This window comes from Fonsecaea monophora, assembly GCF_001642475.1.
Source record: "Fonsecaea monophora strain CBS 269.37 chromosome Unknown Scaff13, whole genome shotgun sequence".
Taxonomy (NCBI): Eukaryota; Fungi; Ascomycota; class Eurotiomycetes; order Chaetothyriales; family Herpotrichiellaceae; genus Fonsecaea; species Fonsecaea monophora.
The window spans coordinates 224,504-250,768 of NW_019173944.1; the positions used below are offsets into that span (position 1 = coordinate 224,504).

A 26,265-nucleotide genomic window follows, 5' to 3' on the forward strand; every position below is an offset into this window, starting at 1 on the left:
GAGTATAGAGCGATGACATGGCTGTTGTGCTGTGAAATGGCTGATTTCTTGCCCGAGCATAGAAAACCAGACAATCCATATTTAATGCTACCGTGTTTGGCTTCTAACGCACTATTATAGTGACTTCCCCAGCAGAGTCTCGAGTGCAGCGACCAATTCTCTGCCTTGGTCGACACTCGCGCCCCTCGATCGCCACGCGACAAAATTATCAGGCCTGACCAAGATCGCCCCTCCATTCTCAATCCCACGAAGACTATTCCACTTTTTCTCTGTGTCCCTATACTCAAAAGTAGTGGCTGCTTGGTCGTCGTCAGTCGGAATCTGGACGCCCACAATCTCAAGTGAAGAATTACGCAGCTTCGCGACCGCCGAGATCCAGTCATCCCCATGTTCGTCCGTGATCAAGACGAATCTAGCCAAGCTCCCGACCAGGTCGTGCGTGGACACGGCTTCGTCTCCCTTCGCTAACCAGACGTGTGGCAGACGATGTCCGGGCCGCGTCGTGGGGATGTAGCGTTGACCGAGAGGGTCTGATGCAGGAGGAGGACTGCCATCACTAATGGTGGCACCGTCCTCGTAGCGGTATCCCAGCTCAATTTCAGACGCAGAGAATTCGATGTCTTGACTTTGCAGGATTCGTTGGACCTGGGCTCGTTCGGTTTTGCCCATCTCCGAGTCGTCGAACAGCCGTTGGAATCTCGCCACGTTGGCTTCGATTTGGCCAGGGATCATGCCGATGGCCGCGTCGAGAACCCTTCTGTTGTCTGTAGTGAAGGCGGCCTTTTCCAATCAAGAGTCAGTCAGTCAGTGATTTGTTTATTTATAGACCAAGAAACGCCGTGGACTCACCCAATCGCAGTTTCTCTGGCCAACAGGTCTCCTCTCCCTGGAATACGTATCCAAGAGTTTAGGACTGGAGTGACCGCTGCACACCAAAGCAAGCTTCCACGCAATATTGTGAGCATCTGTCACGGCTGTGTTCATGCCCAAGCCCGTTGTAGGGGGATGGCGATGTGCTGCATCTCCTGCGAGGAATAGCCTGCCTTCTTGGTATTTACTCGAGAGAACGCGCTCCTGGATCCAATGGCTGATGTTCAGGATCTCCAGCTCCAGATCCGGGATCTTTAGCAGGCCGCGTAGTCGCGGCACCAGGTTTTCCTCGTTGAACCGTTCCGGATCGTCCATGCGATGACCGAAATGAATGGACCATTCTTCCGAGTGCTTTCCCCATGTCGGACCAGTGACGACGAGCGCACCACTGTGTGTGATTGTACCGCCTTCGGGGTTCAAGAAGTGGCATATCAAGGTCCGATCTGGACGCGTAGCCTTGATCAGCGGTGAGGGTATGACTTGCAGGAAGTCTGACACTTACCATCCCAATACTTAGACAGGTCGGCCTTGAAATGCACAGACACCTTGTCTTGCAGTCGTTTGCGGCCTTCCATCACCGCCCCAATATGTGGTCCAACGGTCTTGCCTCCATCGGCTCCAACAAGGTAGTCGGCACGGTAGTGGCTGGTGACATTGCTTGAGTCTACCACTGTGACCAGGACCTGCCGGCCGTCGTCTTGAATCTCCGTGACAGTATGGCCGAAACGAATATTTCGTGGGTTTCTCTCTTCGGCAACCCGGCGGAGGATAGGCTCAGTTCGGATCAGAGGCAAATTGCACGGGAGCGTGGGTGACTGCGTTCTGCTGTCCAGTTAGCGACCCCAGCCCGAATTGAGATCTTGAATCCTTACTTGTAGGTCTCATGCATAGCGGTTCCCTCGTAACCACCGAAACACTGCAGGCTTCCAAACTTCTTTTGGTCAAACGGCCCGTCGCCTCCCAGGGAACTCTGCCACAGCATCTGGCACATGTTCTGCTGTGGCGAGGCTTCTTTGTAAATGGCCTCGGATAGCCCGTGCTGCCGGTAGATCTCCATCGTTCGCTGATTAATGTAGTGCGCCTGAAATCATAGTCAGACAAGGGGTATAGTGGGATTGGACAGGGCTGTATAGGGGTCGCACCTTGGGTAGGTAGGATGTCGCTTCATGGCGTTCAAACAGCACATGCGACACGCCATAGTCAGAGAGGAAGCTGGACAGAGTCAGCCCACAAGCACCGCCTCCAATGATGATCACTGGAAAGTGCGTCGGTTCTGAGATGTCGGCAACCATGGTGAGGACGTGCAAAGGAAATCCAGGTGGTACTCCAGAGGCAGTAACCGACAGACAGACAGTCAGAGAAGATCGAGTCAATGTATACGGCAGGCGTCTTCTATGCGTTCTGCTACCATTGGTCACTCACACAGCAGATAACTTGCCGAGCGCACGAGACAGTCGCTTTCACGAGACGGATCAAATCTCGTTCGGAATAAGGTACTTGTATCGTCCAAGAGATGGTCTGGCCGAGGGTTCCCCATGGCAAGGCTAGTCCAGCTCGGTCCGTCATCAGTACAAGTAGGTTTCGGACCAGTCAGATTCTTGCCGATCGGTAGATACTTTTCTATCAAGCCTATTTGTCCTGGGTCTATTCAGATTCACCGTATCCGAGTCCGATTAAGCGAGAATTAGTGACTCCAGTTGTGGAACAAGGAGTTCTACCAGATGCCAAACACTCGGTTCAGCACGCTTGACCTATACTCTACAGCCGGCTAAGAATCGATCTCGTCCATCTCTTCTACGGCGATTGAAGTCTCTTATCCGGCTCTCGCTCGTACGATATCACATTCTCCAAGACACCAATGTTTTGGATCTCAGTCTCCAGAACGTCTCCATCTTTCAGCCATGCTTGGGGCTTCATGAAGAAAGCGACACCAGAGGGCGTCCCAGTCATGATGACCGACCCTTTGCGCACCGTTGTACCCCGGGTGATATGTCGAAGAACAAGAGGAAGATCAAATATCCAGTCGTCCGTGGTGGCGTTCTGTCTCTCCTCCCCGTTGACTCGCGTCTTTACCCTGAGCTGCGTGGGATCCGGAATGATTCTCTTTGACGAAATGACCGGCCCAAGAGGGGCGAATTTGTCAAAGGACTTTGCTACCGCCGGTTGACCGTTGCCACGGGCGGCATTCTGCCAGTATCTAGAAGATACGTCGTTACCCACCGTGTAGCCCAAGACATAATCGAACGGATCTTCTTCTTCAGTGATGTTCTTGCAGTCTTTGCCAATAACAACCGTCAATTCGACCTTTTGATCCCATGTCAACCACACGATCTTTGGAGGGCCATTTTGATGGGGGATCCCAAACCTCGTAATCTAGCTCTATGCATTCCGAATGGACTGAGATTGTGTCGAATGCCCCGGCTTTTGCTCCTGAGCCCAAGGCCAGTTCTATCAACACCACTCGACAGATATCTGATAGCTACCTGGGAGCTTGGTGAAGATCAGAGGGTACTGGGTAAATGGTTTCTTCAACTCGTCAGCCACCTCGCCCGACTGAGGGGACTCGTTTATGTGAGACGTGCCCCAGCTTCTCCGGCATGAGACTTGTAGTTCATGCCAATGCAATAAATGATCGGTATGTCCGCGAGTGGTGGAAGAACCTGTGACAACCATTCAGTTCACGCGGACTCCTCAGCGAGCTTCAGGCCCAAGAGTACAGGTACCTACCTCAGCGATTGTTCTCGTTTCCGGAAGAAGCTTGAAGTCGGGATCCCATGGACTCTCTCCCGAATAGACAGGCACGGAAGAGCCGATGAGCCCACTCTTGGTCATTGCTGGTAGCCCTTCCGCTTCGCCGTGGTAGATGTCACCATTTGCATCTTTGAACCTGATGAGTTTTCCAAAGTCTGCCATCTCTACCGACAGAAGACCACAATGGGCTTGATATCGCTTGCCTTTTTCGAACTTCCTGTCACTCCTCAAGAACAACGGCAATGAGACAAAGCGATGGAGGTCCATCGACAAACCGTACAAGTACAAAGTATATGTGGAGATTGGGTTGGAACTAGACTGTTTTGACACGGATCAACCCGTAAGGCTGGACCGGGACCAATCGCCTGACTCCCTCCTGGGTGGAATCTCTCAGGTATTTGAATATTAATAATGTAGCTCAAGCATCTAGTTAAAAGAACTAAACCTGATATGACCGGTAGGCCACTGTAGACCCTCCAATATCCGTGGCATTCCACAATGGGGAATAGTCATGTCGGTCGTTCTGCAAGTCACGTTACGTGTATCTGGCAGATGTTGAATGAAATGCTGCGCGAAAGTCGCGACGACGACGGGATACTCGAACTCGAAGTTCCTTGAGAAATAGTGCTATTGAAATCAACCTGACCTGTGAAGCACTGACGATGGCGTCCAACTACAACCCCCGCTGTCTCTGGCAGCCCCGTGACCCTTCGAAGACCATGTTGAGCAGGTTTCGTCGCTTTGTTAACGAACGACATCGTCTCGATCTAAAAAGCTATCAAGAGCTCTGGCAATACTCAATTGCGGTCGAGACGGCCAACGACTTTTGGGTCGACGCGTTTGTCTTTCTGGGATTGAAGGGAGACGTTGTCCCTACTATCGCGCTGGCATCCAGAGTGCGAATTATACCACACCAGCGTTTTGTCGAATACACAACTGACTGTATCAGGATAGAGAGAGGTTTCTGCCTCCGCCGATCTGGTTCCCGGAGGTCAAGCTCAATTTCACAGAGATATTGTTGGCGGATCGCGATCCGCAAAGGGTCGTCCTCCATACCTGCACAGAGGGCGGGAATGATGTCCAGGATGTAACGTGGGGGCAGCTCATCGCGCAGGTGACGAGGATGGCCGACGCGATGAAATCGTCCGGGGTGGTCCAAGGCGACCGAGTGGCTGGGGTGCTCTCAAATCGACTTGAGACGGTCGTCGCCTGCTTAGCCACCTTGTCCATGGGTGCCATTTGGTCCACTTCTTCCCCAGACATGGGAGTCGAGGGTGTCCTGGACCGCGTACGCCAGATTCGACCGAAGCTGTTGTTGGTCGAGAGCGATGTTCTCTACAACGAACGAATTCTGGATCAGAGGGAAAAGAACAGGGCGTATGCCAAATCCATGCTCGTGACTCTCGAGTTCACGAATATCGTGGTTATACCGAGGAGTCAGCAAGTGCATGAGCACCCGAATCTCAAATTGATCTCCCTCGACACCTTCCTCAAACGGTCCAAAGGGAGACCCTTGGATTTCAAACGGCTGCCGTTCGCACATCCGGGCTTTATTGTGTATTCGTCAGGCACGGTCAGTCAGTCCCTTACGAATAACCCCAATATGCTTTTTTACATGTGACTGAGCCCTTTCCAGACAGGGCCACCCAAGTGTATCGTCCACAGCGCTGCGGTAAGTGCAGCTGTCCATCTCCGGGTGGAAACCCGCGGTTTGACATGATTTAGGGGCTTCTACTCCAGTCAAGAAAGGATTCTGTGTTGCATTTCGACGTCCAGCCTGGTGATAACATCCTACAGTACACAACGGTAAGTCTACACCTATACTGCATAGAGAGATGTTAGTACCTTGTTAATCATGTGCTCTTGCAGACAGGTTGGATCATGTGGGGAAAGGTAATATGCGGGATCGGATACGGTGGTCGGACTGTCATATATGACGGATCGCCACTGAAACCGGACCCGCTGGTCCTTCTGCGGTTGGTATCGAGACTCAGGTAAGTGAATGGTATACACCTTGTCTATGATGACTGACTGAGAGGCTGGAGGATAACGCATTTCGGGACATCTGCTGGGTTCCTGACACAGCTGAAAAATTCTGGTCTCAAACCCAGTTCGTTAATGCCTTCTAGCATCACATGAGCGATTCTGCTGACGCACCACAGGGGACATGATCGATCTTTCTTGCCTAAAATGCGTCACTTCAACAGGAAGCACATTGACCGCGGAAGTCAGCGAATGGTTCTACGATGTGGGATTCCCACGACACGTCCATCTCGTGTCAACGAGTGGCGGTACTGACATCGCCGGCTCATGTAAGTAACCTCCACATGAATCGCCTCTGGTGATATGCCGGTACTGACTGTGTAAAGTGGTGACGGGAAACCCGACACTTCCACTCTACTCTGGCGAAATTCAGTGTGAGACGATAGGTATGGCGACAGACATTGCTGATGCCGAAGCGACGAATGCCGTTTCTGTCAAACATACAGGCCAAGCAGGGGAGCTCGTCTGCCGCATGCCTTTTCCCAGTCAGCCTACGTTCTGGGGAGAGAAAACTCTCGTTAGATATCGTGCGTCATATTTCGAAAGATACGGAGACAAAATTTGGTTCCAAGGCGACTTTATTCAAATGAACCCCAAGACTCACGGGTTCCTGATGCTGGGTAGATCGTAAGTTCTTCTGAGCTTGACGATCCATTGACTTGGGCGTGGTCCTACAGTTCTGACTGACACGTTGTGGACAGCGACGGGGTCTTGAACCCGTCTGGAGTGCGTTTTGGCTCCGCGGAAATATACGAGGTCGTGGAAAAGATCCCTGGTATAGCGGACTCTTTGTGCGTAGCTCAACGTCGTCCACATGACCAGGATGAAATTGTCGTGTTGTTTGTCAAGATGGCCAAAGGTCATAAATTTACCCCGAGGCTGAAATCGACCATCGCAACCGCCATTCGCACGGCTCGGACACCGAGACACGTACCAAAATATATCTTCCAAGTGCCGGACATCCCATACACGATCAACGGGAAGAAGATCGAGCAAGCAGTCAAAGCCATCATCTCCCATGGCAAGTCGAAACCGAACGGGGCCGTGGCCAACCCGGAGTCGTTCGAATACTTTGAGCGCTTCTACGAGATCGAGAAGCAAGCCCAGGCTGAACCGGTCCTGGCCAAGATGTAGAGTTGCAGATTCTGTCAAAGCGCCATCCTGATGAATTTCAATGGCGCCGTAGCTTTGCGAGGTCTTACTGGCGGACAGAGGATGAGGGTTGCACCGGAGAATTATATATAGGTCGAGATTCGTACATAATAGCAACAGAGGTTGATGGTCACGTTCTTGTACAACTTGATGGTTTTGTCACAAGATTAGACTCTTGCATGGTATGGTATACCTCGTACGCTGTCGATAAACCAGGATCTATGCTTTCATGCCGTGCCCTCGAGCCTGTGTTCAAAGGCGATCAAGTCAGCGCAACAAACGGCGGAAGTGTAGAATCAACCTTGTCGATGGCTATAGCTCACACATGAACGATGATGGGAGCTTTCATTCTTTCATCCATGTGCATAATCTTCTGTCAGTGTGACTTCTGTGGACATGTTTCACCAAAAATATTGGGTGATATGATCTTAGGCATGGCGGATCGGTGGATAGGGACAAAAGAGCCATATCAAACACATACACTTGTCAATATTAGTAGTCCGATACTATTTAAACTAAACACACGACCTCGGCCTTTCTGAAAGAGCCTCAGGTCACAAAAACTACTATGGTAGCTGCCTACGTTTTAGTTTCTGAAACAGCAAACACTCGAGGGGTGGTACTCCTGAACTCTCTGCTTTGAGCCCAGTCACCACGCTAGGCCTGCTCGTGAGCCTTTTCATCCGTTTCGTGGCTCCGCTTCGTGCCAAATTGGAGTTTCCTAGCGACGTTATTGTGGAGGAATTTTTCGATATTGGGAACCCAGAACGACATGACGATGAGGATGACACCGAAGGGGATCGTCGCGAAGAAGACCATGCGGAAGCTCTTGGCGTAGGCCAGTTTCGCCTGCTCGGCGGCGATTCCGAGGATCTCGGGAGTGGCTCCCGGCACGGCGCTGAAGTCGCCCGTCGTGAGACCCGCGAAGAGCGCTGGGAGTGACGTCTGGGGTAAGCCGGCTTGCACGACCGCGGGCGCGATGAAGGCAGGCAGATTCTTGGTGATTTCGGTGGTCGAGATGGAGATGTACAGTGCTTGGGCTACCGAGCCTGCGATCGTCCGCAGGGAACCCAGGACGCCGCATGCCAGGCCGATGTCTGAGGGTTCGACCAGGAGCGAAACCCCAGCGAATCCAACGTTGTCGATGAAGCCGACGCTGAACGTGGCAATCACACCAAACGCGATGGCCGAGGCGTGTCTAGCCGGACTGATACTCGCGAGAGCTGCGGTGAAGGTCGCGGCAAGTGTCGACGAGAGGATCGCTTGGTACTTGAGCTTGGGCAACACCGCCATGCACAGGCCGCTGAAGACCTGGCCGAAGATGACACCGCCTCCCACCACAGCCGACTGCCATCCAATCGAGATGATGTCGCTGGTAAACACGGTGCCGACAATGGTGGGCCACATGACCGTCATGCTGAAATAGACCATGCCGCCGACAGACGACGTCGCCACGACAGCGACGAAGCCGATGTTCTTGAATAGGCGGGGTGGCATCAGGCCGTGACCTTTGACCACATATTGCTCTGAATAAACAACCAATTAGCCCCCACTCTGAAATAGTCAAATGGTAGACACATCGAAAGTGAACTCACCGTATAGTCCGAACAGGATCAACAAGATTCCCCCGACGATGATCGTGCTGACCACATGGGCATCTGACCAATCGTAGACCTGTCCACCCCACGAGAGTCCTATAAGGAAAATGACAAGGCCGGCGCTGTAGAGAAATAGACCACCCCAGTCGAGCTCGAGAAATTGCCGCCACTCGGATTTGCCGTGCACATGTAGCTGTGTGTATCTGGGCGGATTGTAGCAAAGCACCAACAACACGGTCGACAGGCCGGAGAAGATGATGCCGATGTAGTAGCTCCAGCGCCAGGTGGCTGCGGTGTGAAGAATGAACAGACGGGCGATGAGCGGACCGAACGTCGCCCATGGGAAGGTCAGGAAAAACACCAAGCCTACAATAGGCGTGCGATAGCGGTTGGGGACTATCTCGCCCAGAATCGTGGGAGAGGACAGCTGTGCTCCCGCGGAGATGCCGGTACAAATGTTGGCCCCGATGAGTGCTTCGACGGACTGCGCTGTGGCGCCCACGATGGCGCCCACGACACCAGACACGTTCAGCCAGATGGTGATCCACTTGCGGCCGAAGATGTCGGACAAGCGACCATAGAGTAAAACGGACAGGCCATAGGTGAGAGTCCATGCCGTTGCTACCCAGTTGATGTTTTTCGAGGGACCAAGATCTTGGTCCATAAGCATGCTAGTAACCAGTCAGTCAGACCATGTCGACAAAGCAAAGGCTCCACGCACAGTGTATTCGCGGGCATGACCCAGCTCACTTGTGAAGCCATGTTCATGAACGTGGCGGCCTGTGAAGAATTTGTCAGTGACCCTGCCGCACATCATGAATATACACGAAGGGACCATACAGCGACTGTGCCAATGAATTGCCAGCTGCGGAAATAGCCTGGGGGCATTTCATTCAAGTCACCACCAATGGCTCTCTTGTCGACGAGGTCGACGGTCCCGTCAACGTGAGTAGCCTGGACGACGTCGACGTTGTCAACCATGTCGACATGATCCACCACCCCTGGCACGGGTTTCTCCTTCGTTGTAGGGCCGACAATACCTTCTGGCACGCCATGGTTCCCTTGGTCAGCTGTCATCGCGGGCAGCTGATGCTTTGGAAGTTGATGAGGCAGTTAGCTGAGCGTAGTATGGTCAACTTGGAATGCTCTATCAAAAAGGTGTCATTAGTGGCGTGAGTCTCAAAACGCAGCGAGCCCGGGCATCGCTTGCCTTTTGATGGCACAAGATTACCCCAGGATTAGGAGTACGGGGTAGGGTGGCCATGTACTCGATAGTGCCTGTGGACTAGGCTGAAGATTGCAGCTGGTTCCCCGGGCCCCGGCAAGCTGCACCTGCCCACGACCCTGGAACTGTTCGAGGCCCGTCTAACCTTTTGCGATCGGGAGGCCCACAGCGCTAAGCTGCATGTAGTCGGAATAGAGGGATTGGTAACTCTAAACAGCCGTGGAAGCCTTATGACGTTCCCATTGGTCGCCGCTCTTATTTTGGCCCCACAATAATTTTTCATCCGAGCGAAGTGCTCAACCTTCCTTTTTGTGGAGCATCGTACATTGCATTACAATGCATGAGAAGTGAGATGAACTATTTCAAATTTATCGAGGAGGCTTTGCCATAGAAATAATGAATACTATTTCCAACAGATTTATTTGCACTGTGATTTCATAAGTCTGATCCTAGTGGTGCGGAAAACCCTCTTGGCGTCTCCCTTCATGGCACTATGTGGTCTCCTTGTTGTTGGCATAGATTGGCAAAGATTCAGCTTCCAGTGACTTCAGCGGCCAATCCTATTGACTACTATGGCATGAAAATGGATGACCGAAATCCAGAATACCAACTCCGTCTACAAGGACCGGACCCGAAACTGCCCGTCTCCCCATGGGGAGATGGTTCACGGGAGTCCACTATTCAACGAATGCTTTACGGCCGCTGTTCCTTAGCGACAACGTTCTTACTCTTGCACGCAGCCCTCGAGCAACATCAAAAGCAAGCGACTGAATCCGTTGTAGTTGTAATTATCTTCATGGCCTCATGCCTGTTTCTTTGATTAATTATCTCACTTTCGCGTTACGGCTTCAAAGTCGACCGTCCTCTGCAAGAGTGATTGCGCGTCAAGCTTGAGTCGGCAAGGAGTTATTGCTCGCGGCCCTCAGCTCATCCGCGCAGGCGTATAAAGTATACTTCTGACCAGCCATGCTGCGAAGTTCAGCAAGAACGCTAGCGACAGCTGCAAGGAGTGATGTAAGCTTCTAACATGTTAGAAAGACTTCAGAAGCTCCTGCTAATCTGGGTTCTTGAAGCCAAAGCCTTTGTTCGATGCCTCTTACGACGTGGTAGTGGTAGGATCAGGAGCGGCGGGTTTGACAGCCGCCGTTACTGCTGCAAAGAAACATGGCCTCAAGGTCCTGGTCACGGAGAAGGCCAAGTACTTCGGAGGAACTACTGCCTTCTCGGGAGGCGGCGCTTGGTTGCCCAACAATCACCATCAGCATACTCTGGGGGTCACCGACAGCAAAGAAAAGGCCACAACGTACCTCCGAGGAGTTGTTGGGAGTCGCTATGACAATCGCACGATCAACAGCTTTCTTGACAATGCTCCTAGGATGGCGAAATGGATTGATGACAATACAGCGCTCAAGTTCTTCGCGCTACCGCTGCCGGATTATTATACCTCTCTCGACGGAGCCGCCCAAGGCCGAACTCTTGTCGCCTCGCCGTTTGACGGTCGCAGGCTAGGAGGGCGGTTGAAGGATATAAGATACGCTCTGCAGGGGTTCAAGGCATTCGAATCGATGCAAATTGCCTTTGACGAAGCGCCTATCATGGCAAACCCGTTGGCCAGCACCATAAATCTAGCTTATGTCGTCGCAAAGCTCCAGCGATACATGCTGGACTTGTTGAGGTACGGCAAGGGGAGTCTACTCGCGAATGGAAACGCCATCGTCGGAAGTCTCGTGTACACGATAGCCCAAAGTGGTGGCGACCTTTGGAACAATTCTCCCGCGACGGAGCTGGTCACGAATGGTGGTCGCGTGGAAGGCGTCGTTGTTGCGAAGGACGGCGGAGAAATTCGCGTTCGCGCAACCAAAGGTGTCCTGCTGGCTAGCGGAGGCTTTGGTCGGGCAAAGGAGGCCCGAGCCTTTGTTCCGCATGAATATTGTCTCTCGCCGTCCTCGGTGACAGGCGACGGCATTCGCCTGGCACAAGCCGCAGGCGCTATTCTCCCGGACCCCAGTCCCGACAATGCCATCTACTCGCCTGTCTCGATTCTTCAGCCTAGACACGGTCCAATTCGCATGTATCCCCATTTCGGCTATGATCGCGCAAAGCCCGGTTCCATTGTTGTGGACACTAACGGTCAGCGATTCATCAATGAGAGCGTGGGATACCACCAATTCGTGCAGCACATGCACGCGGCCAAGATGACGCGGTGTTTTATGATCGCGGACAAGCGGTTCCTCTGCAAGTACGGCATTGGCTTTGCATTGGCAGACCCGTACCCGAAAGGGAAGATCCTCTCTCAAAACTATCTCATCTCGGCCAAAACAATTCCTCAGCTCGCCGCGAAACTGGGGATTCCCGAGGACAACCTCGTGCAGACGGTCAAGCGGTGCAACGAGAACGCGGCGCGTGGCAAAGACCCCGACTTCGGTCGAGGTGACAGCGTCTACGACCACGTCTTTGGCGACCCTACAAACAAGCCGAATGCGAGTCTGGGGACCTGCGATCAGGCCCCGTTCTATGCTGTTCGAATGTACCCCGGCAATGTGAGCACACAGTACGGGCTGCGAACCGATGAGTATGTACGGGTGATGGGACCAGAGGGAAAGCCCATTGACGGCTTGTATGCGGCAGGGAATGATAGCAACTCGGTCTGGCGGGGGACCTATCCTGCTGGAGGGTCGAGTATTGGTCCAGCAATGACTTTTGGGTATGTTGCCGCCGAACATATGGCATCGAATTGAACCGGATTTCTGAGGAAGGATTCGGTGCCTGTTGTGACGACTCGAGTCACGGACCAGGAGATTTACACCCTACGACAAGGACAACATGACAAAAGTAGTTCAAGCGTCTGGCAGGAATCGAGGTTGAGCGATCTGGTGGATAAATCTCACCACGAGAGTTGGCTTTGTACAGCTTCTCCAAGTTCATCCATCTTTTGGAACAATCTATAAACATTATCTTTTGTCACGTCGAGCTCATCCGCATCTGGAAAAGTCTGGTATGCAGACCAGAGATTGCTATTCGGATTGGCAAATAGAGAGTAAGTTAAAAGAAAACATTGGTTCACAGTCGAGCCCTTTCCTCATTTGCATCCCCAGCAGTCAGTTCGAGACCACGCATCTGCCCCTCATTCCTCCATTCCTCGATGAGCTTGAAGAACGTGGGACCGCCGGCAAGGTACGGCTGAGATTTCAGCAGCTTGTCGTCGATGGTCCCCTCGTCGCTGTAGTAGCCAGGCGTGCAATCTCTCAAAAACTCGGCTCTGCCACGAGCAACGTCCATGCAATGCGCGACCCATGCGTCCTCGGCTTCCTGGGTGACCTCCACAGCTTTGAGATTGCGCCTCTTGCTCTCGGCTATGACGTATGCGATGTGATTGCAGGCTTCGGTCATATTATGTGTCCAGTTAGGCGTTGAACCACTTTGGAAATGGGTGAGGAGAGCCATGTTGGGAAATCCGTGCACCGCCCATCCGTGGAGCGTGGTAATACCGTCCTTAAACTTGTCTGTCAGACTGATACCACCACGGCCTATGATCGGTGCTCCCAGACGGGAGCTTAGATCAGTGGCCCATTCAAAGCCTGTGGCATAGATTATGCAATCAAGCTCATACTCTTGACCGTTTGCCACAAGCCCTTTCGGCGTCACTCTTTCGACACCTTTACCATCAGTATCCACTAGGTGGACGTTGGGTCGATTGAATGTCTGGAGGTACTCGTCATGGAAGCAAGGCCGTTTGCAGAATTGATTGTACCATGGCTTTAGCTTCGCCGCTGTTTCAGGATCCTTCACGAGGCTATCCACCCGCTTCCGGATCGACTCCATCTTTTTGAAGTCGGCGATCTGCATCCGTGCTTTACGGAGCTCGGGGTCTCCAGATTGATCTCCAGCCATGAAGCCGGGCAAGTTTCGAAGGACATCTGTCCACCCGTCGTTGACTTCATCTTCCTCGACGTATCCACCGACTGTCAAGGTGCTGAAGTTGTCCTGCCTGTGGCGCTGCCAGCCTTTGCGCAAGGTTTTGGCCCATTCCGGATCTGTCGGCTTGTTTCCACGGATATCAATTGACGAAGGCGTTCGCTGGAAGACATATAGTTCTTTAGCCCATTCGCCAATCCGTGGCACGAGTTGTACGCCGGTAGCTCCAGTTCCGATGATCCCAACTCGCTTATCGATGAGACCGGTTAGCTGTGGATTCTCAGGATCTCCTCCAGAGTAGTTGTAGTCCCATCTGCAACTGTGGAAATGTTTGCCTTTGAAGGATTCAATACCTCCAAAGCCAGGAAACTTTGGCACATGGAGAGGGCCTGGCGCGGGAACAATCCAGTGTGCCTCGATCTCGTCATTGCGACTCGTCTTGACTTTCCAGAGCTTTCTGTCCTCCTCGTAGAAGAATCCCAACGCCTCGGTCTGGAAAAGTGTCTTTGAATCCATGTCGTACTTTTTCGCCAGTGCTTCGGCATATTTCCGTATTTCGGGCCCGTAAACGTACTTCTGCGTTGGAACATAGTCTAGGTCTTCTAGCAAGGGCAGATAGATATATGAATCAATGTCACACTGCACCCCAGGATAACGATTCCAATACCTGACACAGAGTATCAGTATAGCCATATGGAGCATGGACGTCAGGAGTGAACTCACCACGTGCCCCCAAAACCCTGACCCTTTTCAATCACGCAGACATTTGTGATACCTCTTTGGTGCAGATGGCGAACAGCTTGAATTCCAGTAAGGCCCGCGCCGACGATAACAACATCATAGACTCCTTTAACCGGATCACGGGTGAAGGTCTCATCCGCGTACAGATCTTTCGTATACGACTTTAGGAAGTCGCTATCTCTGACGGACCGGTATTGTGACAAGCCCCCATGGTGATCTCGCTTCCGCTTTTCTTCGGCGTACTTCGCCTTGAGAGCATCGGGGTCGAAATCGAGCGGAATATTCAAAATCTGGGCATAAGTCCTGATGTCCTTGGGTGGCACCTGCAGGGTGGGAGTTGTCGATAGCGCTGCTGGTTCAGTCATTGTGTCTTGGAGCATGTGAGTAGTTGTGACAGGCAGACAAAGGGCTCGCAAAAGATCGATATATCTCTGAACATTTGAACATAGTGTGAAGTATACCAGAAGACCCACATGGCAGACCACGCGGAGAAACTCAAACACGCCCCCTCGTGCCGTGTTTTGCGCAGGCTAGCACGCTAGCAAGCATGGGATCGGGGCCAGAGGAAATTCCGGGGTCGGCTATTCCTGATGGAATCGGCCACATGCCTAATTCGGACGCAAGGAACCGCAGCTTGTAACTGGTCTCATGGGGATGAAGAGTTACACGATCATGGGGTCCAAGGGATGATGAGTGGGATGGGAAAATACTCGTAGTGGTCCGAGGATCATGGTATCCGTGATACTGAGGGTTTCGCGCGCCACCAAAGAAGAGCCACGAGTGCCTAGGTACAGCAATAGAGGTGGGGTAGTCGGTCAGTAAGTCGCAAAATTGCTACCCCATATCACATCGAAACAATTGCATCCCAGGCGCATGCAATTTTTCTGCATTGGTGCTCTGTGTTAGTCATGCTGTCACGGAGGACTTGCCAGAAGCTAATACCGCAGCCCATTGGTGCCGTACGGGTGTAAGACCTGCCTCGCTTGATGCAAGGAAGGATCTTGTGGAGGATGAATTGGGGCGGAGCGGGGGAGTGTGGGCTGCCTGGCTGGAATTTATACGCCAAGATATTCTAGCGCCTTGGCATCTTGTCACAGTACAGAACAGTACGACGGACTCGACACCCCTCGGGACAGACACTCATTCGTCCCCTCCAGCATCCCCCATTCCATGCTCCTGGTTACGCCTGTAACCGCAACCACAACCATCCGCCTCCACTCCGCATTACGTGGAATCCTGGCTCACCACCACCCTTCTACCATGAGTCCGAGTCAACACCTACGTTGTACAATTGTTGGCGTCTCAGGCACTACAGATTCGTGAGGGGCATCGAGCAACCCTGGCTGTGTATCACTTCTGTTGCACGGCATTTACAGGTTAGTTTTGTGCGCGTGGCGCCTTTTACCCACTAGACATACATTTTCGCGGTGTTATGGATCATCTAAAATATACCTAGTATCAACCGTTTCTACCGCTCTCATGGCAAAGGAATCGCAGCCACCTACAATACCGCGCCGGCCTCGATGCCACATCGCCTGTAGTTCGTGTAGGGCGAAGAAGATAAGATGGTAGGCTATATACCTCTCATACAGACTTACAGCATCCCAACTGGTTGACGCACACCAGCAATGGTCGATCTCCATGCGCGAACTGTCTTGTAAGTTGACCGGACGTTAGCAAGATATGCCGCCAACTGACCGACACGAGGACTACCGGGAAGAATGTGTATTTGCTGCCCGCTCTCGACATGCAGCTGCCCGCTCAAAACAGGGCGTTGGAACCCTTCAAGACAGTTTCTTCAGGGTCGAGCGTCTATTGCCAAATCAGACGACGGTGTCGACACAAGTTGCACCAAACAGATCTCGGTCAGACCTCACAAGGCAACCACTCGTAAAAACACTCTCGACTTTTTCAAACTCCGCTTCTTCTAGAACAGACGACCGTCATCTTGAAATCTCGGGGCAACAGGCTCTTTCTCCAATACCGAACCGAATCCCAGAATCAATGCTGCCCTGCCAGCCATCGTTAAAATCTACTGGAGATGTACGTCAACCCCAAATTTCGGCCTCGAGCATGGTGATATCACCACCCGAGAGCAACTCTTTTGTCCAAGTTCCCTCGGTATCGAGCTTGGACAACGCGCATCATCAAGGGGAGGATGATGGCACTTGTCCTTTACCGCCAGAAGAACACGTGAGATATTTGCATGTGATTCCCATGTTTGAGATCTGTGGTGTTGACATTGTGGCAGACGAGTTACGAATACCACGGTAACCTTGTTTCGCTAAACACACCCTTCCCACGTACTGACCGTACCCACAGGTCACGGCTCGTACTTGTCCATCTGCTCCAAGTCGGCGGTAGAGTGGATTTGTCAAAAGACGGGAAACCAGAGATTCGAAATGGCCGCCCAGAAACTGGTCCGAGATCTTTGCCGAATGCTGAAATTGGACCCATGCGACATTCAAAAGGCAGCACTCGCGCCCGAACCAGACCCCGACACCGCATGGACTATTGTTGCAGCGTACTTTGACGACACCGTGGAGGGTCTGCACGCCCTAGTTCATCGTCCCGAGTTTGAAGCCCATTTGAAGGCACATTTCAGTCAACTGCCATTGCCGCCCGCTGAAAAAGAGGACCCAGCATGGTATGCGCTGCGAAATGTCATCTACGCCTTTGGTTGGAGACATCTCTCCCAGCATACAACGAGCGGTAGCTTCTGTTACACTGATGGTGACGGCTGGAAATATTTCCTGAACGCTCTCTCAGTCCATTCCCAACTACTCTACTGCAGAACGGGGCTTATGGCTGTGCAAGCCCTCATTGCCATGGTAAGCATACTCCCCATTTATATCGGTGTTGTCGTGCGACTACTAATGACCAACTTGTAGAGCATGTATGTGGATGGCATTGGTAACCCCTCGCTAGAGTATATGCTATGCGTCAGCAGCATGAAGCTAGCAGAGTCTAAAGGTCTACACCGAGAGCCCGCAATCGCGTGGAACCTGGACCAATCAGCAATTCGCACTCGAGCCCATCTTTGGTGGTCGATATATGTCTATGAGCGACATACAGCTTTCATGTCTGGGCGACCACTGGTAAGTGATTAGCAATACCGGGACAAGCACCGCGCAAGTATAATGCGACTAACATGAGGTCAAGTCCATTGACGATGATGACATTACGTGTCAATTACCGACCGATCAGCCAGGGGGCAATCATGCCGACCTGGACTACTTTATCGGCTCTATCACGTTGGCCCAAATCTCTGGGCGTATTTGGAGGATGACGAAAAGGTTGAGAAGGTCAACTCCTACCTTTCAGGAGATCGTGGATTCCATTTCCGAGTTGGACTCGGCCCTTGGAGATTGGTATTCGTCACTTCCTTCATCGGTCAAGATTGATCCTGCTAGCCATTCCTTGCCTGCAGATATCCACCCCTACAAGGCCTTGTTCCTCTACTGTGGCTACCAAGCCAGGCTGATCCTGCTGCATTCGATGCTTGTTCGTCCGTGGAATGAAGTACCTGCCCTCTTGGGCGAGTACGACAAGGATAGGTTCCGCAAACATGTCTGGAACAGTACGGAAATCGTGGCCGAAGCGGCGCGGAGTATCATTCGATGTCTGCAACATGTTAATGTTACTCGTTCCAGTCCCAAAGCGTACGTTTCCAGGACAGTGATTGAAGATGAATCTAACGATGTCGAGGTAGTCTGGTCTATGAGTGGCCTCTGGTCGCTTTAAGCACCTTGTTCATCTACGTGCTTCAATTTCCGAAGCTACCTACAGTTGCTGCCGACATTCAGTACATGGACACAGTCACCGGACACCTCGACTATGTCGGGTTCGCATCGGCAGACCTCGACTTCCCTTTCGCTAGGGAGGTCACGACCCTGGCACGCTTAGCCGTCTCGAGGGCGGCTAGAGGGGACGGGTTCGTTACCAAAGATTCCCTTTCACAGAGTCATGTCGCAGGCCAGCTCGACGGCCCAGCGACACAAGCTGACGAATCTGTGCGTTTTGATAACGCAGCACCATCTGACAACGTAAGGGTGTCGCTCTTCACGCCTTGCTCTTTGATGATTTACTTGACGTCTATCTAACATGCTCAACCACACAGCACGAGTTGTTTCATACCATGGATCCTGACCATGAAGTCTGGGGAGCCCTGCTACAATGGCCGGATGGGGACGACACGTCTTTCGGCGACGTACTAGGGAATCCTGCCATCGATATCATGTCCAACTCCTTCATGTGAATGCATTACACGACAGATTGGTTAGCCTCAGCGTCAGAATCTAGTAGCTACTGCGGCAAGGCTGGCTTTTGAGCTTGTACTCGCCTGGTCTTTGGGCAGATTGTCGTATTGACATTGTAATGGCGAAACCATGATTTGCTCATGGTTTGATTCAAACCATCCTGATCGATGGCGTCGACTCGAGTAAAAGTCAATCTCGGCTTGGGTGTGGCTACGGGCTAATCGGAACATCGCACTAGGGAGCGCTAGGCATTGACCCCGCCTAGAGACGCTCAATGCAGTCCCTAGTGATTAGTTGCTCCGACCTCCAGGTGGGCACCTAGGCGCCAACCCAGGTGCCCGGTCACTTCTGTGGCCCCTGAGTCCCCCGTGTCCCCCTCATGTACGACACGGCTCCAGGTCAGTCCGTGCTGCTCGTAGGTGAAGATGGTGGGGTCTCCACGGCCTGCGATCGACTTGATCAAGGGATGCACAACGCCTGACCTGACCTGATGTGCGTCTATGCACCTGGTCATTTTCACCTTCGCCTCCGCCCCCGCCATCGCCTCCAACCTGCGCCTGCGCCTCCACTGCATGTGCCTCGACCTCATGGTTTCTCCTCTACCTCCACCATCCACTCTCGATCTTCCCTGCTATCCACTCTACCTGGCTGACAATAACGCACTCCCGTCATCATCCACCATCTAATCACACAATCAAGCCCAAGTAGAAGAAAAATGTCGGGCTCCTTGGGACGTCGCGCAAGGTGTGCGACGGCCTGCAATTCATGCCGCGCAAAGAAGATCAAGTGGTATGGACATGCTCTTTTCACTGCTAGGACCACCTCGACTAATGCATCGCAAGTAATGGCGGACGTCCATGCACAAATTGTCTGGTAGGTCGATCAACTAGTAGCCAGCATGATTCCAGCGACTAATCTAACACTGTCTTGTATTAACTATGGCAGGACTTCCATCAAGAGTGTCTCTACACCTCGTGTCCTCGTCGTAGAGCAGGGGCACGGAAAGGCGATTTCAATGTCATGGAGGAGAGACTATCTCACTTGGAGACATTTTTCAATCATACAGATGAGACGTCGATTGGGTCGGTTCAGGATATGCCACCACGCGAACCACCTGAAGCCGTGGTTGAGCCTGTCTCAGTTCCCAATGTCGGCTACGAACCTCACACATTCCAGCAGTCGCCGTTTATCTCGCGTAGCGAACAAGAGGATATCCGTCCCGACGGCAGTTGGGGTTCCAACATCTATCGCAGGAATTCCCCCATGCCTTCCGTCGCGGTTGACGACGGCCCTGCTGTGGACAACCAACAATACATTCCGCGCGAGTCATCCGCCCAAGTTAGTGATGATCCTCCAGTTCCTTCAACGCCAACGCTGTCCAGCTTCTCCAGCACACTGGAAGACGATGGCATCTCCATGCGACCTCCAGAGGAGGAGGTACGTTAACCGCCCCAAGAAAACAGGCTCCGGCAGAGCACACTACTAACAAGCTCTCAAAGATGACATTTGAGTATCACGGTATGTCTTCGTGAAGCTTCCTCGACGGAAAGATGAATGTGGCCTAATCATCAACGACAGGGCTCGGGTCATTCATTTCTATTTGCTCCAAGCCCGGAATAGATTGGGTTTGTCGCAGGACAGGAAGTACCGATTTTGAAAAAACGGCAAGAAAACTAGCAAGCGATGTATGCCACCGACTCAAGCTGGAAGATCTCACCACGATAGCAAAGGAGCCAGAACCGAGTGAGGCGGACGCATGGGCATACACCCGTGCATATTTTGAAGAATCAGTCGAAGGCAGCATCGGCTTGGTGTACCGCCCACAATTTGAAAACCTGTTACGGGCGCATTTTCAACAAGAGCACACGCCCACAGTGGACCAGGACCCAGCATGGTATGCGTTGCGGTACATTATCTACGCGGCCGGCTGGCGAGTGCAGTCCTGGAAGAAGTCCTATGCCGACTATCATTATGCCCGTGGTCCGGGGTGGGGATACTTCCAAAACGCTCTCTCGGTTCATTCAAAATTGCTTTATTGCCGGACGAGCTTGATGGCGATTCAGGCACTTGCTGCAATGGTAAGCGTTGGCCACCTTCTCCTCGCCCCTGACAGGACACTGATTGATGATACCAGAGCATGTACGTTGAATGCATTGGCTGCCCAGCGCTGGACTGGATGCTATGTCTCAACGCCATGAAACTGGCAGAGTCCAAAGGCCTCCATACGAGGCCCGCTGCAGCCTGGGACTTACCGGATACGGCGCTACAACTGCGCAGTCATGTATGGTGGTCGTTGTTCGTCTACGAACGACACATCGTCTATCGATCTGCACGGCCGCTGGTAAGCTGACAAGACTGGCGCACATTGTGTAAGACTTTACATGTTTTCTGACCTACGTGACTATGCTGTGTGCAGGCAATCGATGACGACGACATCACCTGTCAACTGCCCGAGAAACCCATTGACGGCAATGCAACGAACTTGGACTATTTTGTCCACGTTGTCAAGCATGCGCAGATATCCGGCCGGATCGCCCGAGCCATCACAAGACTACGCAAGTCCAAGCAAAGCTTTCACGAGGTGAAAAGAATTCTCACGACGCTGCAGTCGACCCTGGACCAGTGGTACGAATCGCTTCCAGCCACAGTGAGGATCAACACCACGACCAACGAGTTTCCCCGCGACCTCCACCCCATGAAGACTCTATATCTGTTGTTTTCGTACTACGGAAGCACCATCGCCATCAACTCTGTCATGGTCAATTTCTGGAACACCCTGCCAATCCATTTCGAAGCGACGCATTACGATGAAGCTCGTGACTTTATCAGCCAATGCACCGAAGTCGTGGCCGAAGCGGCCCGTAATATTGTCCGGAATCTTCGCCATGTTGCCATTACTCCGTCGACTCCAAAATGGTGAGCGCACCCTGAAACCCCTCTTGAGGTATTTTCGGAATTTTATATTGACTTCTCCCAAGCCTGGTTTACGTGTTCCCGTTGACAGCGCTGATCGCGCTGTTTGCGCACGTCCTCAAATTCCCCGACAGGCCGGCCGTGGGCGCCGACATCCAGTTCATGGACATGGTCGCCGGCCACATGAACTATGTCGAATTCGCCTCTGCGGACCTACACTTCCCGTTCGCCAGGGACGTGGTCAACCTGGCTCGATTCACGGTCATGAAGGCTGGACAACAAACCACGCGGAGGACGACTACTGGATCATGGTCCAAGACCCTGCGAGGCGGTGGTGACGGAGGTGGTACAGAAGACGTGAAATCGGCAGGAGTTGGTGGTGTTGCTGGTGCCGCTGGGATCAGTGATGGTCTGATGATGCACATGACCTCGCCGGAAGATGTACGTTTTCCCTCTCCTTTTCTTGCCTTTTACTGTTCCCACTTCTTTTGATCCCATTCTCAGCTGACACACGACCTTTCTCTCTCACAGCCAATGTCGATCTTCAATCGGATGGACATGGAACTCGAAAGCTGGGGGGACTCCCTCTTGTGGTTGCCCGATACATCACTACCGCCTCTGCCGGAAGATGTCTTGGGAATCCATGTATGATCAATGAACAAACGAATTAATGAATTGGATTGATTGATGAAACCATGTCTTGCACCCTCCTAGACCACAGCGGGAAAAACGTGGTTCTCGAGGTCTACGATCCTAGGATGGACATTTCGACATGAACAATTTGCACTTCTGTACATGTATATCCTGACACTGCCTCGTCCGTCTCACGTGTTTTCTAACCCCCTTTCCTTTTGAAAAAGGTATCGAAACTTCTAATACCGCTTATAATTCAATCTCGGCCCCGTCCTGGGCCTCTTCAGAATCTCCCTCCGGTCCTCCCCGTCGCGGAGCCGTCTGACCAACTCGTCCGGGTCAAAGTCGACGCCGACGGGGTTCTCGGCGAACTCGGCCGTGTGGAAGAAGGCCGTAGCCTCCTGCACCGTGGCGAAGTTGTCGACCTGCATCTCGATCTTGTTGCCGTCCGGGTCCTTGTAGTACAGGCTCGTCGTGGGGCCGTGGTTGACGCACCACCCGGGCACGATGCCACGGGCCTTGCGCTGCGTGTAGGCCAGCGCGAGGTCGTCAATCGTGCTGAACCCGAAGGCGACGTGTTCTGTTTGCATGGTAGTCTTGTCAGCTAGTTAGATAGTGCGGATGCTTGTTCGGCAAAAGATGCGGATCGAGCCTCGTGATCGTATGTGAACAACGTTCTGTACCAGGACATATACACACACTCTCTCTCTTTCTCTCTCCATCTCATAACCCAACAACCAACGCCAATATACAGAGTATCAAGTATCAAATCTCAAGTGCTTGGTGTTCGGTGTCTAGTACGTACCTAACCCCGAACTCGTCGCGTCCTTTGGCCCCGACTCGGGCAAATTCAGAATCGCTATCCTGTGATGCTCCTCGTCGTAGGTGATGAATGCGAGCTTGTCGTTGCCGTACGTGATGGAGCCGCCGAGGAACGTCGTCCAAAAGTCCACCATCGGCCGGAAGTTGGCCGTGCGCAGGACGACGTGGGCGAGGTATTTGGGCGGGAGGATTTTGGCGGCAGCGTCAACGGCAGAGTGGTTGTTGGCGGTCATTTTTTCTGGTTGTGCCTTGGTGAGATAATACGAATGTCTCGAGTGCAAAACCGGTTGTTCAGTTCGACGTAGGTTATGGCTAGATGTGGCGACTTATCCTTCAGAGGGGTGGATGAATTGGTGATTACGCGGCGACCTCAGGTACACGAGGCACAAGGCGAGTCTTCGAACACTGAAAAGACCGGGTAGGGAATGAATGAATGAGTCAACATTCCACTCTGACCCCCAGATTCAGACGGGTCATGTAATACAGTACAATACAATGAGAGCAAACCAAACCATGTGGCCGCGACCATACACAGTTGGCACCTCGCACCTCGGCCTCCTTGATACCGACGTCGAGAATGCGATTGATCTTGGGTATACCTCGCATGCAAACCGTCTTGTCCGGGTCAATCGGGACGTGGCATTCCTACCGAGCCCAAGGAAAGGTTCAGCAGGTGTGTCAAAATCTCTACCGAGTACTCTTCTCTTCCTTTCTCTCTGCCGACGCCTCGACGAGGTCCTTGCAAAGTCGTTGCACTGGAAGAACCCTTTGCGGGGACAAGGCAGACTAACCGTATCGGTTCGGTTGACTCCACTCTACCCATTACTGGTCTACCCGGCTCGATCAGGTCTAGCTTTGTCAGGCGGCTGCTCCACAGACCCACTTTGGCCCATCAATTGGCGGGGTGGTGTTCTACTAGCTAGCATACTGCTGAAGACCGCTGAAGAACCTGCGGTGTTTTCTGGACAATATGTGTGAAAGTCAAACCTATGGCGGTTTGTTCTCTTGAGAAGAGGCAGACCTGGCAAATTTGAACAGTGTGACTGCGTCTCTACAGTAGGAATATCATTTGGTGGTCAGCAATCAGAATCATCAGATAGAAAGGGGAACAAAAGTCAGCCGGGGACACGTTATGGATGGATCAGCGGCGACAGCATTCATTACTGGTAGGCATCAACCTGCGCACTTCAAGCATTCTTTTTCTCCCTGCAAATAAGAACAACACGGACATTTTATGCTGAGCAGTGACCAGGTGGTGCAAGCGGACTTGGTCGCGCAGTGACGGAGCTGTTGCTTCAAAAAGGGTGCGTTTTTAACTTGGCCAATCTTTGGGTCCAGATCTTGGTTCCTGATCCAATCTTCCGCCTGAAACAGTATCAGAGTATGTGTTGCGGACATCTGCCAGGATGGCCTGCAATCCTTGAGCGAAGAGCTGAACAAAGACGAGACGGTGCTGTTGCCCGTCGTCGTCGACGTTGCAGACTGGGACTCCCTGCGCCAGGGGTTCGAAAAGGCAGTGTCTCAGTTCCAGCGGATCGACTACATCTTTCCAATCGCGGGTGTCGGCGAGACCAGGACGTTTCCCAATAACCCAGCATCCACGGGCTTTCAACCGCCAGATCTTCAAGCGTTTGAAGTCAACATGAACGGCTTTCTGTACACGATCAGCTTAGCCTTGCAGCAATTTCGCCGGCAGTCGGTGAATGAGCTTGGGTTTCGCGGCAAGAGTAAGTCTCCCGCAGAAGATCAGATCACGGTCTCCTTCCCTCGAAGGGGGGTTGATATCCATCAGTACGATTGAATACTCATCTTTCATGGCGCCACACAGTCATCGTGCTCGGATCAGTGTCGGGTTTTTACAGCATGCCTTGCGTCCCCATGTGCGCAGCAGCGAGACAGTAAGAGCCGCGCTCACTCACCACCATCAAAATCCAGGGAAACAGGGAGAGGCTCACACGCAACAGTGCCCAGGTCGGCTTCGTGCGCTCGTTCGGCACCTACCTCGCCGACGAGGAGAAGATCTTCATCAACGTCATCTGCCCCAACAAGATCCGCACGGGCCTGAACACCGCCGAGGCCTTCGACAAGGTCGAGGCCGCCGGCGTCCCGCTGATCGAGATGAAGACTGTGCTGGACGAGGTCGAGAAGCTGTTGGGCTCGAACAGCCTCTCCGGCGCCATCATTGAGATTGCGCCCAAGATTGGGAGTGTGGTGAGAGAGCCTCCAGCGTTCATCAACAGGGAATCTGAGCGCAGCGCCGAGATGACGTTGGAGCTCGCGCGGCCTCTGCACCAGGTAGTGCGCTGATCATTACGACGAAAAAGGACAGATTCATGAATTGCAGAATGTCTTTGCCTAAATGTTACCTATCGGTCTTGAACTAGGTGTCGTGCCAAAATCTAGACGACCCTGAGACATCCGCCGGCAACTGAGCGAAGAATTTACAAGCAGTGGACAGTAGAGAATTTCCCTGAAATCTCCCTTAATCTACCAGCCGCAAGTCCCTGATGCTGGTATGAGTCGTAAACAAATGAGCAGGTGACTCGTTTCTATCTAGTCTATATGTGTTCCTCCTGCCACAACTAGTCTTCCCATGGGGAGGATATTGCTGTGTGAACTTTGGAGACAGCAGAGTCCCAGGACTGGCGTATAGCGTGACGGGAGACGTCAGTCATCGTTGCTGTTGTTGTCGTTGTCGATCTTGTCACTGTTATGTCGTTGTATTCGTCGCCAATGTTGGAGCCGTTGCAGCCGTTGTTCAAGTTCCCATTGAATTTGAAAAGACCGACCGCCTCAGGCGAAAGCACCTACGGCTGACATACCAGCAGCTGCGATTGGGTTATTTCAGTATTCAGCTCGAGGCTTCAGAACTGTCCAGAGTACACACCTCCGAGAAGTACGGGCGTAAAGGCCCAGATCTTCGTCTTCTTGTCCATAAGCAAAACTTTGACGTTGGGTTTACTTATAAGACTATAGCAAAGCATCTTTGATGAACTTATTTCCTTGAATAAATTCCAAGCTGAATATATATGTATATGTATGTATGTACATGTGGCCTTGCCATGCTTTGCTTTGTTCTGTTCCACACACAGAGTAGATAATCAAAAAGAAGGCCAGAGGCGCTCTACCAATTGGCCTACACTTTTTGAGTCTGCTTAACACTTGACACAAAGAGAGTAGACAGAGTCTGCACAAGTACCCGTAGACTATGGCGGAGGCGGTGGCGGTCACCTCTATATAATTTCGATCCAAAAAAGAAAAATTCTCCTCGGGGCTATCGTCATGAAACGATACCTCGGAGACGGGCTCACGTTGACCGAGTCAGAGAAGTTGCCCACATTCG

At 52.4% G+C, this 26,265-nt stretch overlaps 10 protein-coding genes across 10 annotated transcripts; 5 read left to right on the forward strand and 5 right to left on the reverse strand.

The window, feature by feature from the left end:
• Positions 1-114: 114 nt before the first annotated feature.
• AYO21_02854 (hypothetical protein) lies at positions 115-2,162 on the reverse strand (the record flags this gene model as incomplete). The annotated part of the gene is made up of 5 exons (XM_022652830.1): positions 115-780; positions 850-1,277; positions 1,373-1,692; positions 1,743-1,951; positions 2,013-2,162. 5 exons carry the CDS (start codon positions 2,160-2,162, stop codon positions 115-117), a joined length of 1,773 nt encoding a protein of 590 aa, XP_022514855.1.
• Positions 2,163-2,664: 502 nt separating this feature from the next.
• AYO21_02855 (hypothetical protein) lies at positions 2,665-3,783 on the reverse strand (the record flags this gene model as incomplete). Its single annotated transcript, XM_022652831.1, has 4 exons — positions 2,665-3,174; positions 3,236-3,300; positions 3,354-3,423; positions 3,598-3,783. 4 exons carry the CDS (start codon positions 3,781-3,783, stop codon positions 2,665-2,667), a joined length of 831 nt encoding a protein of 276 aa, XP_022514856.1.
• Positions 3,784-4,283: 500 nt separating this feature from the next.
• AYO21_02856 (acetoacetate-CoA ligase) lies at positions 4,284-6,798 on the forward strand (the record flags this gene model as incomplete). The annotated part of the gene is made up of 9 exons (XM_022652832.1): positions 4,284-4,517; positions 4,571-5,194; positions 5,258-5,293; positions 5,347-5,427; positions 5,491-5,615; positions 5,667-5,731; positions 5,784-5,933; positions 5,991-6,291; positions 6,366-6,798. The coding sequence occupies 9 exons, from the start codon at positions 4,284-4,286 to the stop codon at positions 6,796-6,798; spliced, it is 2,049 nt and encodes a 682-aa protein (XP_022514857.1).
• Positions 6,799-7,473: 675 nt separating this feature from the next.
• On the reverse strand, positions 7,474-9,491 carry AYO21_02857 (hypothetical protein; the record flags this gene model as incomplete). Its single annotated transcript, XM_022652833.1, has 4 exons — positions 7,474-8,342; positions 8,412-9,085; positions 9,136-9,194; positions 9,255-9,491. The coding sequence occupies 4 exons, from the start codon at positions 9,489-9,491 to the stop codon at positions 7,474-7,476; spliced, it is 1,839 nt and encodes a 612-aa protein (XP_022514858.1).
• Positions 9,492-10,605: 1,114 nt separating this feature from the next.
• On the forward strand, positions 10,606-12,377 carry AYO21_02858 (hypothetical protein; the record flags this gene model as incomplete). The annotated part of the gene is made up of 2 exons (XM_022652834.1): positions 10,606-10,653; positions 10,713-12,377. The coding sequence occupies 2 exons, from the start codon at positions 10,606-10,608 to the stop codon at positions 12,375-12,377; spliced, it is 1,713 nt and encodes a 570-aa protein (XP_022514859.1).
• Positions 12,378-12,699: 322 nt separating this feature from the next.
• AYO21_02859 (hypothetical protein) lies at positions 12,700-14,660 on the reverse strand (the record flags this gene model as incomplete). Its single annotated transcript, XM_022652835.1, has 2 exons — positions 12,700-14,221; positions 14,278-14,660. 2 exons carry the CDS (start codon positions 14,658-14,660, stop codon positions 12,700-12,702), a joined length of 1,905 nt encoding a protein of 634 aa, XP_022514860.1.
• Positions 14,661-16,697: 2,037 nt separating this feature from the next.
• AYO21_02860 (hypothetical protein) lies at positions 16,698-18,553 on the forward strand (the record flags this gene model as incomplete). The annotated part of the gene is made up of 5 exons (XM_022652836.1): positions 16,698-17,126; positions 17,187-17,393; positions 17,458-17,957; positions 18,008-18,341; positions 18,416-18,553. 5 exons carry the CDS (start codon positions 16,698-16,700, stop codon positions 18,551-18,553), a joined length of 1,608 nt encoding a protein of 535 aa, XP_022514861.1.
• Positions 18,554-19,574: 1,021 nt separating this feature from the next.
• AYO21_02861 (hypothetical protein) lies at positions 19,575-22,118 on the forward strand (the record flags this gene model as incomplete). Its single annotated transcript, XM_022652837.1, has 7 exons — positions 19,575-19,991; positions 20,054-20,072; positions 20,133-20,632; positions 20,689-20,895; positions 20,971-21,470; positions 21,533-21,908; positions 21,999-22,118. The coding sequence occupies 7 exons, from the start codon at positions 19,575-19,577 to the stop codon at positions 22,116-22,118; spliced, it is 2,139 nt and encodes a 712-aa protein (XP_022514862.1).
• A 221-nt stretch (positions 22,119-22,339) lies between these two features.
• AYO21_02862 (hypothetical protein) lies at positions 22,340-23,155 on the reverse strand (the record flags this gene model as incomplete). The annotated part of the gene is made up of 2 exons (XM_022652838.1): positions 22,340-22,680; positions 22,906-23,155. 2 exons carry the CDS (start codon positions 23,153-23,155, stop codon positions 22,340-22,342), a joined length of 591 nt encoding a protein of 196 aa, XP_022514863.1.
• Positions 23,156-24,054: 899 nt separating this feature from the next.
• AYO21_02863 (hypothetical protein) lies at positions 24,055-25,229 on the forward strand (the record flags this gene model as incomplete). The annotated part of the gene is made up of 5 exons (XM_022652839.1): positions 24,055-24,088; positions 24,175-24,226; positions 24,297-24,649; positions 24,751-24,820; positions 24,887-25,229. 5 exons carry the CDS (start codon positions 24,055-24,057, stop codon positions 25,227-25,229), a joined length of 852 nt encoding a protein of 283 aa, XP_022514864.1.
• Between the last annotated feature and the right edge of the window lie 1,036 nt (positions 25,230-26,265).